The sequence below is a fragment of the Cnephaeus nilssonii genome (genome assembly GCF_951640355.1).
Source record: "Cnephaeus nilssonii genome assembly, chromosome: 3".
Lineage (NCBI taxonomy): Eukaryota > Metazoa > Chordata > Mammalia > Chiroptera > Vespertilionidae > Cnephaeus > Cnephaeus nilssonii.
The window spans coordinates 3,496,406-3,515,963 of record NC_137074.1 but is presented as its reverse complement, the minus strand read 5'-3'; the positions used below and the strand labels follow the sequence as shown (position 1 = coordinate 3,515,963).

Sequence of the window (19,558 nt, the reverse complement as noted above, 5' to 3'; positions counted from 1 at the left end):
ATGAGTCTCTCTCATCACTGATGTTTCTCTCTCTCTCTCCTTCTCCTTTCCTCTCTGAAATCAATACAAATATTTTTTAAATTAAATAAAAAGAAAAGAGGTGCCAGAGGTGGACAACTTAAGCAGCTGAGCCCGCACCCTGCTGCCTGAGGAGATGGTCAGCCATTGCCCAGAGCGAGGTCCCGGGAGCCTCGCCCCTCGGAGGTGAGAGGCAGGTGCCAGGCCACCGCCCTGAAGCCGCCCTCCTCCTGCAGCTCTGCTCCCCATGATGACTGTGCTGACCCACGGTCCCCACCCACGGGTGCGGCTGGGGCCCACCCCACGGAGCTATGTGACCCTGGGTTCAGACACCGCCTAACCCAGACACACCCCACAGAGGGCAGCACCCAGCGCTGCCGGGACGGCCCGGAAAACACCATCACTGTGATCTTTACACAGAGGTCCCCGCGGTTCACTTCCGAGCCCCGAGAAGGTTTCTGTTCTCCAAACACGAGTGCCAGTGCCGCCGTCGGGAGTGACCGTCTCCAGAGCAGCCCTCCTCCCCCCTCCCGGCACGGGCACTGGCGGACCCCACTCTAGAAGCGGCCCCGTGTGGGTCCTCCTGTGGAGGAGAGGACGGTGAGCCAGGGCCCGGGGTGGACCAGGGGGCCCAGCGCAGGGACGGCTCTCCCTCCACAGCCAGGAGGAGCCCCCAAATCCCAGCGGAAGAAGGAATTCAAAGTGGGTGGCACTGCCCGAGGGTGGCAGAGCCCCTGGGGTGGCGTGCAGAACCCTGGGCCCTGCTCCGGGGCAGAGGGCCAGCTGAGCGAGGGAGGCTGGCGAGCGTGGGTCCCAACCCCCTGGCGTTTCTGTTTGAGTGTGTTGTTGGGAGCCTCCTTGCCCTCAGCAGAGCAGAGAGGACCTGACCTCATGATGGGGCAGCTGTGATGGTGCCACCTCACGCAGCAGGACAACCGGCCAAGGGTTTAATGGACAGTGTCCCCACCTTTCCAAACCAGCCGTGGCCACCAGCTCGTCCCCGGGGACCACGGAGAGGTGAAGGCATTCACCCCTCCCCTCCGAGCCAGGGCTTCCCATTTGTTCAGAAGCGTGAGTTGCCCTTTCAGTCAGAGCAAATGACGTTCCTGGCCCGGGAAGCGACCTGGTCCCTGGCCCGGCATCGTTCACAGTTCTGTTCTCTGTGTTATTCATAGAACTGGAGGCCCGGTGCACGAATTCGTGCATGGGTGGGGTCCGGCCTGCCCCAATCTGGGCGATGGGGCCGGGCTGGCAGGGGGCAGGGCCAGCCCCGCCCCCTGGTCGAACTCCCGGTGGAACTCCCAGTCGAGGGGACAATTTGCATACCAGCTTTTTTATTATATAGGATGTCTCCTTCCCATGTTGTGCAAACAGAGCCATGGAGAGAATCCTGTGCAGAAGGCTGCCCTGCCCACCTCCCGGCCTGGCTCTGTCCTAGCTACCCAACGGATGTTCGCCTCGATCCAGAGTTAGTATGTGAGGCCATTAAAAAATAAGGAGCGAAAGCAGCACATTCTTCAAGCCATTCCTGTCCATCCTCACATTTAAATAACCCGGAACATTTCAGCCAGTCATGTGGGACCGGATGACCTTCTTTCTGGGGCAGCGGAGACGCCTTGTGGGCGTCAGGTGGAGAGCGACAAGACTAGTCAATAAGGAAGTCTTTTTTTTTTTTTTTATGGATTCCCAATTTCCATGGCTTATTTTAAAAATTAAAAATAAATTAAAACAAAATAGAATTTCTTTCTTAATCTTCACCCGGGAATATTTTCCCATTGATTTTTAGAGAGAGTGGAAGAGAGAGGGAAAGACAGAGAGAAATATCGATGTGAGAGAAGCACATGGATTGTTTGCCTCCTGCTCGACCTACCAGGGCCTGGCTGGGGAGGAGCCTGCCACCGAGGTACATGCCCTTGACCGGAATCGGACCAAAACCCCGACCCAGAACCCTTCAGTCGGCAGGCTGACGCTCTATCCACTGAGCACACCGGCTAGGGCCCAAATAGACTTTTTGTGTTGGCTTATTGTTTCTCCCCTACCTTTGTGTTTAGGTAGGGGGGGGGGGGAGGAGGATCATTCTGGTTTGCTCCAAGGTCTTATTGAGAAACCAGGAACCTGTCTGGCTAGAGAAACGGCTTCGTGTACTTGCACAAGGCCCTGCCCCTGTGCCGCGGGCCCTCAGGAGCGGCTTCGGCCCAGGGCAGCCCCTCTGCCCCCCAGGCCCCACCCGCCTCCCTCGCCCTCTGCGCCTGGAGCAGGGGAGCGAGGCCCGCGGCCCAAAGGCTGGGTTTTCCGAACATCCGGGCCAGTTCTACAGCCCGGAGGCTGTTGGGGAAGTAAAGCAGGCCTCTAACACGGAAACGCTGTTAAGGAACCACGTGTGATGATAAAGCCATGCTGACCTGGACCGGGAATTACGGCGGACGTGCGTTTCCTGTATTTACTTATCTCCGCGTGCCTTTGAACGCTGGAAGCAATGCGACTGCCTCAAAAAAAATAAAATTACGGCCGTGGCCATAAAACTCTGCAGGTCTCACCCGTCGGCCTTATTACAACAGCCCCTCCGTGCCCCGCTTCGGCACCGGCGAGACCCCGCAACTACAAAACGAGCTGCTTTCCTCCTAAGAGCTTTTTTAGTGTTTTGCCGAATGGCTTTTCTTCCTGCCAAGAACACGGCCCGGATACATACTGCCCGATGGGGTACATCCTGGGTCAGAGGGGGGCCGCACCCCGGTCTCCAGACACGCACGGTCCCCGCTCTGGGTGTTTTGCTGACTACGGTGAATTAAGCATTTTAAAATAAGATGGTTTGAGTTTCAGGGTTCAAGTTATGTCAACAAACATAAAACGCTGTCCTTCCTCTTCATTTCAAGAGCGAAAGGCTCAGGTCTTTGGGCCCCGGACGCTTCCGCTGCCGTCTCAGACCCGCGTCTCCCTCCTGGGTCTCCGGGGCCCGCGGCGACATTTATTTGAAACCGTCTATGCGTTTCCTACCTGCCATACAGTGTGTGCGACCTCGGTAAGGAAATCTAAACCACAGGGGTGCTCACACCCGTTGGAACACGGCAGGTACACGGAGATTCCTTCCTTCTTCAAATAGAAGTTAGTGGCAGTAACCAACAGCCACGGGATTAAACATTTAATAAACCTGCATGAATAAAATGTGCTTGCCCTGCCCTGCCTCTGCCAGGCAGACCCGTCGGCCTCCGTGCATTGTGAGGAATTAGACGTGTGTCCCCCCGAACACAGCGTCCCGGCCAGCAGCTGGCTCGGCCTCCCGGCACCCGGACGGTGGGCTGAGGCGAGAACCTGCATTTTGCGGTTGTCTCTGTCTTTTTTTTTTTTGGAGGGGGGGGCAGGGGTATGAAAATTTGACAGTAAGGGTCGCTGTGTTCACTCATTTAAAAGTACAAACAAACTTTAAAAACTCTCCATATGAAATTGATTTCTTATTCCAAACTTTTTAAAAAGTTTAATAAAAGGCTTTGAGTTGAGAAGGGCTGGTAACAGAATCATCTTCTCACCCTCAAACCGATAATTCCGATAGTTATTCAGGTCGTCCGGTGGGAGATAAACTACCACTTTGCTGTGAATGACCACGCCGTTAAGGCAAACCAAGCTTATGCTCCCCAGACGCTGCCTGCATGGGGTTCCACCCTGAAGTGGGAAAGATGGCGTACTGAATGCAATCAGGTCACTGAGAGTGGTGGAAAGTTCCGGAACACAGAAGGGCACTATGTAAACATAAGCTGTAATGATAGCTGTTCCTTCGCTAGTCATCAGGAAACCTGTTTGAAGGTTAGACGGCTGGGTAACACTTTATTAACATTTTTCTCTCTGGTGATTTAAAAAATTCATTAAGCCTATGTTAATAAAGTTTTCATGTCTGACACATTTAAACCAAAAGTCAGTTTGCCTGACTTCTTCCTAACAAAATAATCTGAAAGAAAAAAAATGTATTTTTTTTTTTTAAAGAGAAGTTGGGTATTTGACATCCTCTTCAAAACTTTATTTTACTATTTAAGTGAAGAAGACAGAAAAAAATACACATCGCGATGCTGCCTAGATTGCCTCCTGCACAGTAATTGTGGGCAGGAGGCGGACGTGAGGGGCAGTGTGTGCTGTTCTTATTTAAACAGCTCACAGAACGCCCTCCCCCTCCCCGATGCGAGTCTCCCTTCTGCGCTGAGTGTTTTTGTAACTGAAGACTGATACCAAGACGGTCCTGCCAAGCCGTCAGGAAAAGAAGGAAAACAGTTGTCCTGCACAGTGTGATACATCCTCTTATGTGATTGCCACTTCTGGAAGCATCCACCAAAGGCATCTCCGTGTCTCTCCTGGGAAATGGTAGTGTATGACGTGTTCCCCCCCCCCTTCAAAACCGCAGCACAAAATTTTGTGTCTGCATCAGGACCCAAAGTAAATGTCATTTTCATTGGGACTCTGCTCAGGTGTCCTCTGTGGAGGGAACAGTGAACAGAGGCATATCTGTCAGCTGTCCGATATCTGGGTCATGTTAACTGGAGAGAAAAAGGACTGAGGGAGGGGTGTGGGGTTCGAGACAGAGCAGGCACTGAACGAGCTGGAACGTGCCGGTCTGTGCACGGTGCCTCGCGGGGTGCGGGACATGCCTGTGACGGAGAGCCCTGTGGGTGCCCACCAAAGGGTGGATGCCATCTGCAGCAACCTCTGTGCTCTCTGAGGGGCAATCCTAATGAAATGGGGACGAGGCCTGGCTTGTGGGGAGCTCTCTATCGTTGGTGCATCACATAAAACGGGCACTTTGATTTGTTTCTTACCACAATCCTGAAAGAGAGGAATTATTTTCTTAAGTTATCACTCCGGGAGGTTAAATACCTGCCCTATCAGACAACAAAAACCACGTAGCTGAGTGCATTTCCCTTTTTGCTTTGGCTGCTAGGAAGCTCAGATTTAAATTTACTATTTCATAACAGTAACTTCGCCTAATCTAAAATATGTTCGACCAGCCATTTTTAAAGTATGTGAAATGTTTTGTCTTGTCTGTGACATTATAAGACGAATCAAAGGTTTTATAGAGCATGACTGGAAAAATTAAGTAATCTGATCGAGGTCCATCAGCCACAAAGCAAGCCAGGAGTAGAAGCCAGGCTGGGCACAATGAAAGGGTCTTAAATAATTACAAATAGCTCCAGGTCAAAATTCAGAGAATAAAAACTTTGCAAAATAGAAAAAAAAATTGTGAATTTCATGTCTCCCACAGTATTTTCCGTTCTACAAGGGCACTGACTACTCCCACGAGTCACACTGTAAGAGCCAAGCCCTGGTCAATCTTAATCTGGGAGACCTGGTTTCATACAGAAGAGAAAAGAAAGAGGCAAGAAAACACCGAACAGTTCTAATACGAGATGATTCACTTCAAAGAATTCTGCATAAAAAAACACACAGGCACAGGGGATACGGACAGACACACGCTGGAAGAGAAGGCTGTAAACAAAAGACAGGTTTAAAAACATGTAAAGGCAGCAAACGAGCAGGGATCTACGCCAGATGCGATGGCAAGCTGGCGATTTCGCTTCTCAATGAGAAAACCCGAGCCCCATTAGTTGGCACGTTTTATTTTGGCTCAACTACACAAGGGGCTGGTGCGTTACAAACCATTCACGGGCCTCCTGGGAGCCCATTTTCTGTATCTAATTAATTCTAGTGCGATGGAAAAGCGCGCCCTGATAATTCCCAATGTAAAGAAACATTTAGTCCCTGTTTGTAAAAAGAAAAAAAAATGTGGCTTTTAGACCCCTGTTCCACACCTGCTAACTCAGAAACGTGAGTGGCAACCATCAGCTAGCGTCCCCCCATCTGGACCCACCGGCCACCGGCCCGACGGCAGCCACATTCCCCAGCAAGCCCTCGGCTGGCCCGGGAGAAGGAAAGCCCAGTGCGATTCTTCCCAGGGGATGAGCCCCTTTAAAAAAAAAATGGTTCCAGAAAAATCAGTCATATTTAAATGTTCTGAAGAAACCAGGACCTTGCTGTGCAAAACAGTAGTAAACTGCGTTTTATGAGTTTCTATCACAAGCATATAAAATGCTTTACTGAAACGACCACTGAACTGGAAAAACTCAGGGAAAATTACCCTGAATTCCATGTGAACACTCATAAATCCGCCCCCCCCCTTCTCTCTCCCCAAAGCACAGTCTGCGTAAAACCCACGTTCCCCACCAGCTTCCCCTCTCTGCTCTCCCAGCAGCGCACAGCCCCACGTGCAGGCCATCGAGCAGGGGCTCCTCACGCTGCCTCCGCGGAGCCCCGTCAGCGACAGGGAGTCCAGCGGGACTCGCAGAGCCCAGGCCCCAGAGCGGAAGTCAGAGCAAGGCTGGCTGTCGCAGAGACAGGCTGGTCCTTAACCCCGAAGGAAAAAGGAAGGAAAAACGTGAAAGACCCCACGGGACGGCCTAAGGGGAGGATCTGGCGATTCGGGATCTTGCTCGCTCACAAAAGCAGATGCTGGAACACGTGGCCACGTGGGGTGACCCACCAGCACACACGTTTCCCACGGAGGGTGCACATAAAAGCAGGTCCCACCTACCTGGGACAAGCCCAGATGCACGGAGGCTGTTTCCGATATGTACATGATCTTCCCGTCCGAGGCGACCACAAACACAAAGCCGTCCAAGGTCTGAAAGAGAAAACGTGCCCGGGTCAGAGAGGACAGGCATACATGACGGTTAAATCGAATCGCTGTACTCTCTCTGGGATGGAGGACTGTATAAAATAGGATCACCAACACGTATTTGTCAAATGCAAAAAAAAAATAAAAAGCAGAGCCCAGCCCCGGCGGAAGGGCTGTAAGTTACACCGACGTTGAATCCCCGCACCAGGCTTTCAAATGCTTTTAAAGCGCTGTAAAAACAGCCTTACACGCACGTCGCAAAAATCAGGCAAAACGTTTGAGAATTCCTATCGTGCCCAGTTTAAATGCAGTAGCTTTATTGTTTGGGGTTATTTTAGCACTTAGCACAAATCCGGAGTTCTATGGTGCTTAGGGGACAATCTACCGCTATACAGACCATTTTATGTCATCGTTGGCAGTGTTTATACCACGAGGACATAGGCTTTATTTGCCACGATCTTCCAGTTACCGCTAAGTACCATTTGAATAATAAATTCCAAACACTCCCACTCCCCAGAAAAGAAAATACCGGGTTATTTGAACAGACTATGTCTACGGAATTAATGATCTCAAATAACCTTTGCAAAATTCAAGGAGAAGAAGGATCAATTTCTGAAAAGCGAAAACTACCTACGTGGTATTCTGATTTGGCCAAAGTTGGCTAGCCCTCAAAAAAATCAAGTAAAATTATAAGAGGTAATGAAGACACATAAAAAGGTACTGAACATATTTATGTGTGGCAAGGACAAAAAAAAAAGACAAACACTATAAGTTGTTTTTGAAAAAGGAAACTGTATTTTATTTACCCATTCATATTTTAGATCCGGGACCAAAGGAAAGCAATAAAATCGGTGAAAGATCTCTACAACCCACAATGCTGCCCCCATAAAAAATATTCCAAATTAATTTCTGGCCACAAATTCTATTTTTACAGCATGTAATTGAATCCAGATTACCTTTGGCTTTTTCCTAAATCCCCCCTCCTTGGGAGGGGGACCTAGGAAGAATGCAGCTGAAATGAAACTGGGAAGATGCCCTTGCATTCCCCTCTCTCCCAAATAGAGTTTTTGTTGCAAGAAACCTTTGCCAACTAAACCCTCCTGCCCTTCCCCTCCGCTGAGGTGGAAGTCAACATCTTGATGAGAAGCCTTGACTGTCGCGTTTCTAACTCAGCTACAACATTTTTCCCCCCAGCTAACCGCCGCCGATTCACAAATAGGAACGGCAGGGCCATTCCTAACGCTGTCCGTCCGCGTTTGGCACCTTTTGCGTTCCTGCTGGACTCCGAACCCCTGAAAGAGATACATTAACGAAGCAGTCTCTGACAGGGAGCCGTGTGAGTCCAAGAAGAATTATCATAATCGAATTCTGCACGTTGCCAGCAGTAGCTAAAAATAACAGCCTTGATGGAAAACGCCGGGGACGCCTTCACCGCTTCAAAGTTTCGCTTGCAAGTGTGCAAACTGCAAAGGCGCTGGTCCACACGCGCCGCGGAATTCGTTACAGACGCTGGGCGGCGCGGGGAAGGGGAGCAGGTTGGCTTTGCCACCAGGTTCTCCCCGGGGTTCCCAGGCACTTAGTTGTCCCCGATGTTAGTGTCACTTATAATACGCAGGAGCATCTAACACGGAAAATACCGCGGGGCCGGGGCGGGCGGGCCGGAGGGGGGCCTGGCGCGCGGGCCGGCGCGGGCCGGGCTCCAAGAGCACCATTACCCGCGGCCGCCACCCCGCGCGGCGTCGTCAAAGCTTCAGGTTTCAAACATCCCGGGCCCCGCGCTCCCCGGCGCACGCATTTTCAAAACATAAATCACACTGGGACACTCGGGGCAAGAGGGTTTTGAAAAGATCTGCCTTTTCCCAACGCGGAGCTCGTGGCTGACTCGGACCCAAGTCGCCGCCAACTCTCTCTTTTTTTCCCTTTTAAAGAAAACACCGCGGAGCGGGAGGAAATGCAAAGTAGCTCTCGGCGGGCACTTGTCGGTGGCAGAGACAAATGACGGGAGGGGAATGAATCGGGTCGTTGAGGAGGCTTTGTAAAGGGCGTTTGAAAGGCTCTGGAACGCCAGGCTCTGCCGGCCCGCCTAGCGCCAGCCGCCGGCTCGGCTCGGAATGGGCCCCGGAATGGGCCGGCCGTGCGCCCTGACCCTGCGGAGGAAACCCGAGGTCTGGGGCGGTTTGAGTGCTGAGGACTGAACTGGGGGCGCTAAGTGGGTGACCACAAACCAAGCACTGGCTCCTTCCCTCCGTGAGCCGGCGCCTCCGGAGGCCGCAGCACGTCCTGAGCCCACGGCTCAAGCGCTGGACAGACCATTTGGATTGAACCTCGCTCCCCCACTCGCTGTGTGACCTCAGGCGTGTTGCTGAACCTCTCTGTGCCTCAACTTCCTCCTCTTTAAAAAAATGGAGTTCAGAAGAGAACGCATTCTAGGTGGGTGGGGAGGCCAGAGGATGCAGGAAGATTTAGGAGAGGATCTGGCCCGTCATAAACTCTCAGTAAATTCCAGCTGTTCATCCATCAGCGATGCGGTCTCCCTTTACGATCCCCTCCCAAACACGCACGACTGTCACCCGCGGGAGCGGCCCCACTCTGGTTCAGAGCGCCCTGACCTGCTACAGCGCCTGGCACAGCCTCAGGCACAGAGCAAGGCTCCCTAACCATGTTGGGGGGTGGGGGAGTTGAGGTTGGAAAGGACTTAACCACGCCCAGGGGCGCCCTAAGGCCTAGAATCCGGGGGCTGAGGGACAGCGAGGTGCCGGTGGCTCTGGTTGAGCTGAGGCCACAGGTCCCGGCGGCCTGGGTTCGGGATGAGCGCTGGCTCAGATGTCCCAGCGCCGCCTCTCGCCTCGGGGCTGCCTCCCCCTCTGCAGCTGGAGGCGGCCTGTGGGTCCACTCCGAACGCTTAAGGACCGGAAAGAAACCTCGAGATGGGGTGTTGGGGTCACCGGGGAGCACCCCCCAGGCCCGGCCGGGGCTGTTGGCAGCCATGACCCCCTCCCCCAGGCACGGCCCTACCTGCAGCAAGTGCGACCCCAGCTCCTTGGCGACACTGTCCAGGGGCCCCGTGCGGCTCGGCTGTCCCCACGCGTCTCCGAGACCTGGGCAGGGGGACAGAGCAAATCAGTATGGCAGGCCTGCCCGAGCCGGGCCAGCCAGGGCCCAAACCCTCACTCCCAGCACCAGCACCCCCCACAGGGCCCAACCCCTCACTCCCAGCGCCGCGCCCCTCCCTCCCCCCAGGGCCCACACCCTCACTCCCAGCGCCCGAGCCCCCCCCCCCAGGGCCCAACCCCTCACTCCCAGCGCCCGAGCCCCCCCCCCCAGGGCCCACACCCCTCACTCCCAGCGCCCGAGCCCCCCCCCCCAGGGCCCAACCCCTCACTCCCAGCGCCCGAGCCCCCCCCCCCAGGGCCCACACCCCTCACTCCCAGCGCCGTGCCCCTCGGCCTCCATTAAAACGCAAAAGGCCCGGGTTCCCTCCGCGGCCCAGGTGCCAGCACTCCCGCGCTCAGCTCGCCAGGCCCATCGCTGCGTGGGCCGCCCCGTGCTGGCGGCTCTGAAATGGACGTTTCCTTAGCTGAAGGGCCACAGAGTGACCATCTGCTTTGCTGAACTGCCATCCTCGCCGCCAACGGGGGTCCCGACTTGACCCAATCGGATTGCCCCAAGGACCCTCCCTCCCTCCATCCATCCCTCCCCGCGTCCCCGCGTCCCCGCAACTGCATTTCCCGAAGACGGAGAAGCCCAAAGCCCGCGCGTCCAGGAGGCAGCTTTGCCTGCGTTTAAAAATGAAATGAGAAATCTTTTCAACCTCAGTCACCCCCGGAGTCCCAGGGGCGCCATCCCGTCCAATCCAGAGCTGCGGGGCGGGGGGAGGTTACCTGGGGCTGGGGGCGCGCGCCAGGCGCTGCGATGGGCCGAAGGCGGCGAGAGCCCGTATCTACTCGACGCTCCCGGGGAGGTATCTGCTGTCACATAATCAGGGTCCCCCAGCCCCTCTGGTTCCTGACAGCCCCTACCAGGCCTCCCCCCCCATCACCTCCCGGAGGCCGCCCGAGCTTCTGGAGGCGCCGAGGAGACCGCCCTTCCCCATCCCCGCGCCCGGCCCAGGCTGTGACCCCGGCCCGGCTTCCTCTGCGTGCAGAGGCGGCGGAGAGCACGGGGAGGTCGGGCACCTGGGGAGCACACTGGGTCCCGCAGTCCTTCCGCGCAGCCGGACGGACGTGCGGGTGGGCTGTGGGTCCTGCCGGCGCGTCTGCTTCCCGGGTGCGACCTCCGGGCCAGCGGCCCCAGCCCGCTGTGCACGGGCCGGGACCCTGGCGCGGCCGCCACCAGGAACGCATGGGTCCTGGGTCCCCAAGCCCCTGAGGACGCTGGCGAGGGAGGGACAGGCGCCTGGGGTCTCCCCACGGGAGGGAACAGGCATCGCATTTCTGGCGGCTTTGACCCCGGGAGGTGGAACCGCACCCCGCGGGAGGGAGCCGCGGCCTGGAGCCCTGAGGAGCCCTGGGCCCCCAGCGGCTTTGGGGACCCTTCCCCGCGAACTTAGGCAAAAAGTGAAGAAAAAATCACCACCTTTTATTCTTCCTCTGGGCTCTAGGAATTCGGGGCTTATCCCGGTCCCCCCAGAAGGAAGGAGCGAATCTCCAAACATCCCCGCCTTAGGCCTCCACCGCTGGCAGAGCTGCTCGGTCCTCAGCGCCCCCCGCCCCTCCTCCCCAGGGGTGACCGTGGTGACCAGGCCTCGGCCCCAACGTGTCAGTGGGCAGTGGCAGCGTCCTCCACTAACCAGAACCCCAAAGGACCACAACTGACCCCCCCCCCCCCCGGGCTGGAATGAAGAAACAATTTCATGAAGACCCAGGAATTCAGATTTCCGAAAATGGACGGATGCGCCCTGCTCACTGTCCTTCACCGCCCTTCCTGGCTCAGTGGTCCCCTGGCCTTGGCTTCTGGAAGGTTCCCTGCCCAGTGACCTGGGAAGGTCTACACACCCTTGGGAACGGCCCCCACACCAGACTGCCTGTGGGCGGCTCTGGCCTCACCTGCGAACGTGCCCTGGGTAACGGGGTATAATGGACAATTCCGGAGAAATTCAGATTCCCAGCGGCGTGCAGGGAGCCTGTTCCCTTCTCTCTCATCACTTCCCCGTGCTGGCCGCAGCCTCCGTGTGCGGGAGACGTGGTCAGAACGCTCCTTCCAGGCCTGGTGGTGGGCATGGAGGCGGGGTGGGGGCGAGACATTCCCCTCGCTTCCGCCCTGTGTCACCCCACCCGGGGTCCCCTGTGCACCCCACCTGGGGTGACAGCTGCCAGCTCTTCCATCAGAAAGTGCTGTGGGCGAGGCCTTTTCACTCAGCCTATAAAAACCCACTTTGGGCAGAAGGCAAGACTAAATAAAGGAAGGTTTGTGACCAATATGCGCCCCCAAAGTGAGGTGCTGTGTGTGTGTGTGTGTGTGTGTGTGTGTGTGTGTGTGTGGCCCTTATCTCAACATAACAAAGGGCTTTGAAAGAAAAATGAGGGCGGGGGGGGGGGGGGCGTGCTGAGCTCTTCAGGGTGTCACCCGTGGCCGGCTGTCCTGCCCAGACCTGGGAGCCTCCCGCTCAGTGAGGCCAGTAGCCCAGCCCGAGTCCTAAGGCCACCTGTGGCTTCCAGCCACCAGGGCCTGGGTCCCTGGCCTACAGCAGGGAAACCCGGGGGGACTCCCTGCCACTGGGATCCCACCAGGTCAGGGGTGAGGGGGAGAGGGCCCAGGCACCCCCTCCCCTCTGCCTTCCAGGGTTTGTGGGCGCCCACGCCTTGGCACTCAGCCGGGCTCGCTGTTCAGCGTAAACCCCCGCCCCACTGCCAGGAAGCTTTCTAAGGTGCCTCCTCCCAACGCTCAGTCAGTCAGCACCCAGCTCTTGGCACCCACTGGGCCTCCAGGGGGCCGCCCAAGGAAGACAGGTTCCCAGCGGAAGGGGGTCACACCTCTCGGATGAGGGGACCCAGGAGTTGAGACAGGAGCAGAGCGCACTGTGGCTAGGGACCCCGGGTGCAGCCCTGGACTCCCACACGAACTCCCAGCACAGTCAGCACCACGGGCAGCCTGGGGTGTCCAAACCGGACAAGAACACTGCTCACCGGGACTCGGTGCAACTAAACGGGTTAACAGCAGGGCCTGACCCGCCCCTACCCTCCACGGAAACCCGGGCCTGGGACTGTGAAAACGGGAGCCTCTGGGAGCCCCCCTTCCCCCCGCCACTGCCCCCGACACCAGGGCTTCACACCCCTGCCTCCTCCCTCCTTAAAGATGCCAGCTGGGCCGGCCTGGATGGTCTAGTGCCTGGCCAGCAGCCTTTAAGTCTCACCTGTGAAATGGGGGTGTTGGGGGATGGAATGAGCTAAACTCACAGGTGCCAAGCGGAGAGCCAGTCCAGCTGAGCCTGCCACCCCGGTGGTCTGGCCTCCTCTCCCTCTCCCACCCCGTCCCTGCCTCCAGCCCTCGCCTCTGCCTCCCCTCCCCCATGCACTCCCTCCTCGCCCAGGAAGGGGATGTGACCAGGGAGCTTGGCCTCTCCAAGACTGGGGGCTGTCTGAAGACACAGGGTCACACTCTTCACTTGCAAACCACGCTGAAGTCAAGAAGGGTCAGGAGGGTAAGGACCGGCGCTGCTGGGCCCTCTTCTCCACGACCATCCGTCCTCTCCCCAAGCGAGGGAGCCAGCATCTACTGCCCGTCACTGCTCCCCCATGAGCCCCCCCCCCCGCCCACACACACACACACACAGGCAGGGCTGGAGCACCCTGGGCAGAGGAGGCTGGGGAGACGGCACGTGAAGAGCTCGGGCTGCCCGCCTTGCTGCTCCAGGAGCGCCCAGAGCCGGTGACTCCGCACACCAGGGACGGTGGTGGCTCTGGGCCTCGGGCCCTTCGCCCTTCTCCTGCCTTGGATGCGTCTCCCTGGGCCCCTGAAAACCCCAGCCTTGCTCCAAACCACCCTCATGCCCCCCCCCAGGCAGGGACCCGGTGTGAAGGGGGTGGTAAGGGTGCCCCAAAAAGGCCACGCCAGCGCCCGGGGTAGGGGAGGGAAGGGGGCTTCCAGCTTGCCCTCCTGCGCAGGCGTGTTGTCAGCGGTCAGACAACAGACGCAAGACCCCCCCACACCCCACTCCTGATGCTCAGACCTCAGGATGGGAGGGAGCAGCGGGCCACCACACAGCGCGACAGCGGGCCAGGCTTCCGTGGGCACCGAGAGCCGGGACTGAATAAGCGGCCCTGGGCTCCATCCCCTCCTCCAAGTGCCAGCCCCTGGAGCACACCCTGGGGCCCAGATCTCCCCCACTGGCGGGAGTGTCCTGCGCGGAGACCCAGCTTCCCCACGGACCCAGGCGCACGGCGGGCCTCTGAGCAGAGATGGGAGAGGGTTGCAAAGGCCCGAATTCTAAAAACTAAGTCTGTTTTTTAAAAACTACATTATTTCGGGTTGCGGGTAGAAAGGCCTTAGCTCTGTAACCCCATGTCTGTTTAGGGGTGTCTGTTCTCACCAAATCCTCTGAATCAAAACGTTTAGATTCCAGATAACCATTTCTAAGACGGCCCCCTCCTCCCTGGCGCTGGAATGTGTGTGTGGGGCGGGGGGGGGGGAGGGATGAGGGGTTGCCTAAATCTAAACGCAGACAAACCCCACACCTGAGTAACCCAGGCCTCCACCCCGCCCGCCTCTGTTGTGTGTGAATGAGGCTTTTGCTTCTTTTAAGCAAAAGGCTGCGATAAATGTTCCAGTCCTTCCCCATCTTGCACCCACACCCGACGGGGTCCTCAGGCCTGGGGGTGGGGACGGGGGCTCCGTTCTCCTGTCCACAGTCAGCCTCAGTTTCCAATTCCATTCCTGACCGACCTCTGGCCAGCACCCTGACGGGGCCTGCACGTGCTGGCTGCCCCGCGGAGCGCAGATCTCTGCTCCCGGGAAAGGGGGTTCGGCCAGGGCTTAGGCTGCGGCGCCGTGGGACCTCCTGCAGCCGCTGCTCAGCACCCGACAGCGGTGCTGGCCCTGGTCACGGCCGCCATGGGACAGAGCAGCAGAGTGCGCCCACCCCGAGTGCTTCGGGCTCTTCTGGAGGAAGGAGGGCCTCCCCACCCCCCATAACTCCCCAAGTTTCCTGAGTCCCTTTCCGAAGCCAGCCTTGCTATTCTGCCCGCTTTCCTACCCATCTGGCCCCCACTTCTTAGTCTTTGGGGAGAAAATGTGCGGGTCCAGAAAATAGTGAGTCTCCCCATTGTGGGGGGGTCCTACTGACTGAGGGGTTCCTCCGTGGAAGGGGCGTGTGGCTGGGGACACGCAGGCCGTCAGCTCACAGGAAGCATGACGGGTAAGAACTGGTCTGATTCCCACCCATAAGCCAGGCTCCTCGCACGGATCTCAGGAGCCATTCCACAGACCAGGGGACCGAGGTCTAGTGGGGCAGCCTGACAGAGCGGAGCCATGACAGGCCCAGCTCCTGCCGCCTCCCTCTGTCCCCTCTGGGCTCCCTGTTCCCTCCTCCTGCCCCTCGGACTCAGGGTGGAAGGAGCTGAGGCCGAGGCGAAGGGAGAGCCGGGCACAGGCTTGCTCTTGCCCTCCCTGAGGGACCTGGGGGAACCCTCCTACGAAAGGTTCCCCGGGAGAGTCCTGGGGTTCCTTCGGCTTCTGCTGTTCTGTTCTGAGTCCCAAAGTCCTAGACCCTCCCTCCCAGGGCCCGGCCTGCGTCGGGGCTACGGAGCCGCCGAGAGCAGCGAGGCCCAGGCCTTGCTTGGCACGTTGGTTCTGCCCAGTATCTTTCCATCGGAGGCCTGAGAGCCCTGCAGCTCGGCACCGCCCAGGACGGCTTTGGCCCTAAAACCCGCTGGATGCTTGCGCCCTGACCCTGTGGCTCTCTCAGCCCCCTCCAATCGGAACCACATCCCCAGTGCAGACCCTAACCCCAGCACAGGTTAAATCAATTACAGCGCCTCTTCACACTGCCCTTGGGAGCTACTGCAGGGGCAAGCGGGGAATTTTGCATAATTGAGTGCTTTCTAAACTCTCTCCCTCTATCTCCCTCCCTCTCCCTCCCTCTCTCTCTCTCTCATCCCCTGGCACCTGCGTCACACATCTTGTCCCAAAACTGATTTGAGGGAAAACAGTGCAGCCGCCCAGAGGTGCAGGCCAGAGGCCGCTGGGTGCAAAGGCGAGTCCAGAGGTTGCCTGCCCACCCCTCCAGGCCGGCGGCCCCACGCCAGCGCCGCAGTAGAGTCGGGTCTGAACCACCCCCCTCTCTATCCCCTTGGATGGCTCCCCAGCTGGTTCAGGGCTCTTCCCAACCCTGTAGATGCTCCTGGAATCCCAACCTCCCGTCACCACGGAGGCGCACAGCCAGGCCACTACCGAGCCGCACAGGGGCCGGCGCTCCCGGCCGGACCCCCAGCGCCGGCAGCAGGCTCAGGGCCACGCGATTCTGGGCCCAAACACCCGGAGAGTGGTTTCCGGGGCCGGAACGCAGAGCCCCCGTTTAACTCTCTGCAGCAGCAGACCCACAGCTTCCTAATGTTTAGCAGGTTTTCCTGGAAATCCCCCGAACAACCTACAGCTTCCAATGAGGCCTCCTCCTTCAGACCTCCCTTCTAACTAATTTCTGGCTTATTTGAAATCTGTTGGCAACCAATCATGACATCTTCGGATTGTTTCTTTGTATATAATTTCCAATGGGCGCAGGGGAGGTGGGCGCCCTGTCTGAACCCATACCTCCCTGTGGCATTCGGATAAAAAACCAGCTCACGGAGCACACCAGTGAGCACCCTCCTTCCCGGTGAGAAGGGTCCGGCCAGTGTAAAATCTGATCCTCTTCGAATTTTTCCGGAAACTTCAACTGCCGGGGAATCACCTTTGCTTCTGGGCGGAGAGGTCACCCGTGGGGGACACACAGCCACCCCTGCCCAGCAGCTCCTCCCGAGATCGGGGTTGGAAAGGAAAAGGAGGCCGGCGGGTCTCGGGCTTCTGCTCCCCGGAGGAGAGCGCCCAGCAGCTGCAGGCCCAGCGGGGAGGCACCCGGACGCCAGGCCGCTGCTTCCGGCTCCGGCTCCCCAGCCAGCCACGCAGCAAGCTGGAGGCCGAGCTGAGCTGGCCGCCAGGCCCTCACCGCTCCACCCGAGGTGGTGTGGCGTGCGGCTCCTGACCCAGAGGAGACGGTAACCAGCTTAGCACCGCGGAGGTAAAGTGTTGAGCTTACGGCTGGGCCGATACTCTGGCCGAGCGGCCTCAGTGGCGAGGAGCTGGCTGCGAGGACACCTGTCGCCGCTCTGCAGAGACCCTGCCCTGCCGCTGAGGTTGGCTCCCTGCTCACTGGGGCTCGGAGCCCACTCAGCCCCGTGGACCCTCGGCCGGCAGGAGGTCCTGGGCACCCATCACCAAGTGTGGGGTCTCTGGCGCTGGGCAGCAACAACCCCCAGGGGACACAGCGGCTGCGGGGCCTTGGTTCAGAACCCCCGGGCGCCCGAAGCAAAGGTGCGGTGACCAGGCCTCCGTCCCGCGGTGCCCGCCGGCTGCCATGGTCACTGGGTCACCCGCAGGCCGGTGCTGGCAGAGAATGCCGGCCAAGACACCCCAACACCTCTCACCACCGCGAGTCTGCCGGACCCAGGCCTTCCTTGCCCCCGTGGCACCTGCCCCTCTGGATTTTTAATTCCAATCCGGAAACAAGACTGTGCTCAGGCCGGCCTGCCATTTTCCAGCCCCCTCTCCTGCCTGGTCTGGGCTCCACACTCTCCCTCACTGGCCCTCTCTCATACCCTGACCTCCCGAGTCCCAGCCGCAGGAAGGTGAGCAGAGAAGGGCATCTGGAGAGGCCCAGCCTGAGGCCGCCCCGGGCGCTCTGCGGGCTCCGGGCCTACAGGCCGGCCCTGGGCGCACTCCCCTCTCCAGCCGAGCGGCCGGCGCCTCCACTCCCCGCAGGGCGCGCAAGCTCCCCTCCGCGGAAGGAGCGAGAGAAGCGAAAGAAGGAAAGAATAAAAGGGGGAACTGACCGAGGAAAGGAAAGGGGCGGAATGAAGGTCGGCAGGATGCAACCGCAGGCTCATAGCAAATCCCCGTCCGCCCCAGGCCAGCCCCAGGCCAGCCCCAGGCCAGGAGGTGGTTTGGTCTCGGGGCTCCAAGGCCCTGGTCCTTGTCTGGAGCCGGAGCCAGAGCGCCCTGGCCCGGCCTCCCCAAGACCCCCTGGTTCTGCGGGGAGGACGGAGCGGCCCTCCGGACCGGCGGGGGCCCAGGCCGCGGGGCCCCCCAGCTCCCGCCGCGCGCCGCGGCCTCACCTTCGGGGAAGACGGCGCGCATCTTCAGGTAGCTGGTGGTGAGCCGGATGATGGACGCCTTGTCCAGCTGCGAGGTGATGGCCGACGGCAGCGGGAGCAGCTTGGCCAGCTCGTAGAACTCGCCATTTTCCTTCTCCCTGCGGGTCTTGGCCGCATTCTTGGACTTCTCCTTCATCGCGCCTCGGCTCCGGGCATATTAGCCCCGGCCGAGCTGCAGCCGCGGGTCCGCAGGGCCAGGAGCCCGGGGCGCCGGCGGGCAGGTGCGCTCCTCCCGCCCCGCCGGGGCAGCCTCCTCCGGGCGCGGCTCCCGCGGAGACGGACCCCGACTCCCCGCCGCCGCTCCCGCTTCCTTCTCCCCGCTTCTCCCGCGCGTCGCTTTCCGTGGGGGGCGGTCCGGGGCGGGCGAGGAGGCGGAGGGGCCGTTCAGTCCGTGGCCGAGGGCTCGTCCCCGCTGTCCCGAGGCCCCTCCGGGCGGGAGGGCGGCGGCCGCGGAGCCATGGAGCGGGGGCGAGCGCAGGGGAGCGGCGGAGGCGGCGGGGCCGGGCCGGGCGCGCTCTTCCGCCTCCCTGGCGGTCCCGGTGCCTGGAGACGCGGCGCCCGGAGCCCTCGATCTGTCGCGGGCGCAGCAGCTCCGAGGTCCACGTGCGGCCGAGCCGCGTTTGTTTATGGCGGACCCGCCTTCGGGCGGAGCACCGGCCGCGGCCGCCGGGCGGGGGGCGGGGGGAGGGACCGCGGGGGGCGGGGGCGGCGGGCCTCCCTGCAGATCCCGCGGCCGGAGCCCGGGGCGCGCCTCCGAGCCGCTGCCTCCGGGGACGCTCCGGGAGAGACCCGCGCGCCCGGCCCGGGGTCCGGTGAGTGCACTCGGCGCGCCGCGGGGACGGCGGGCGGGTCGCAGGCCGGGCGCTCGGAGGGGCGGCGGGGGGAGCGGAGGAGGGGGGACGGGGGTGCCGAGACCTCCTCCGGGCGCCGGGCAGGGAGGGGCGCGACCCTCGGGCCAGGTGTCCGCGGGGAGGACGGAGCCTCGGCGCGCGCCGCCCGCGCTCTCGCCCTTACCACCTCCAGGTCCGAGCCCCGGGGAAAGGCCGGAGAGAAGGACCCCCCCCCCCCCCACCTCGGGAGCGGGCCTGGACGTGACCCTCCGCCCTCTCTCCTCGGAGCGCGGAGCCCAAGGAGACGACCGGAGGCCGCGGGGCGCGGGCGGCAGGGAGGGCCGGGCCGGAGCCGCGCTTGGAGGCCGGGCCTCGCCCAGGGCGGCGGGGACAGGGCCACAGTCTGGCTCCCATGCCGGGCCCGGCGCGGCCGGGATTTGGGGGAATCTGCCGGGATTTGGGGGAATCGGCCGGGATTTGGGGGAATCGTGGCTGCGGGGCGCTTCAGGTCGCGGAGGGTGGATCGCGGGCGGGCGCTGGTGGGGCGGGGGGCGGGGGGCGGGGGCAGTTAGGGTAGACGTGGCCACACTCTCCCCGCAGCTGCCCGGGACCGCCAGTCCGCCCGTCCCTCTCCCGGCCCCTCCATCCCCAGTGCCTGCACCGCGGGGGGACCCCCCAGACTTCCGGGGTGCACAAACCCCACCTCTGCTAGGGTC

General features: G+C 60.0%; 1 protein-coding gene across 1 annotated transcript in view; it reads right to left on the bottom strand.

Annotated features, from left to right (window-relative positions):
• Positions 1-18,550, bottom strand: part of SIM2 (SIM bHLH transcription factor 2) — a gene marked incomplete at its 3' end in the record, with an annotated part of 43,341 nt that extends 24,791 nt beyond the window's left edge. The window contains exons 1-3 of the mRNA XM_079767117.1: positions 17,974-18,550; positions 9,686-9,768; positions 6,587-6,676 (exon numbers count right to left, since the gene is read on the bottom strand). Of these exons, the coding sequence (XP_079623243.1) occupies positions 6,587-6,676; positions 9,686-9,768; positions 17,974-18,148 (348 nt within the window). The 5' untranslated portion in view covers positions 18,149-18,550. The remainder of the gene's footprint in view (positions 1-6,586; positions 6,677-9,685; positions 9,769-17,973) is intronic.
• Positions 18,551-19,558: the final 1,008 nt, after the last annotated feature.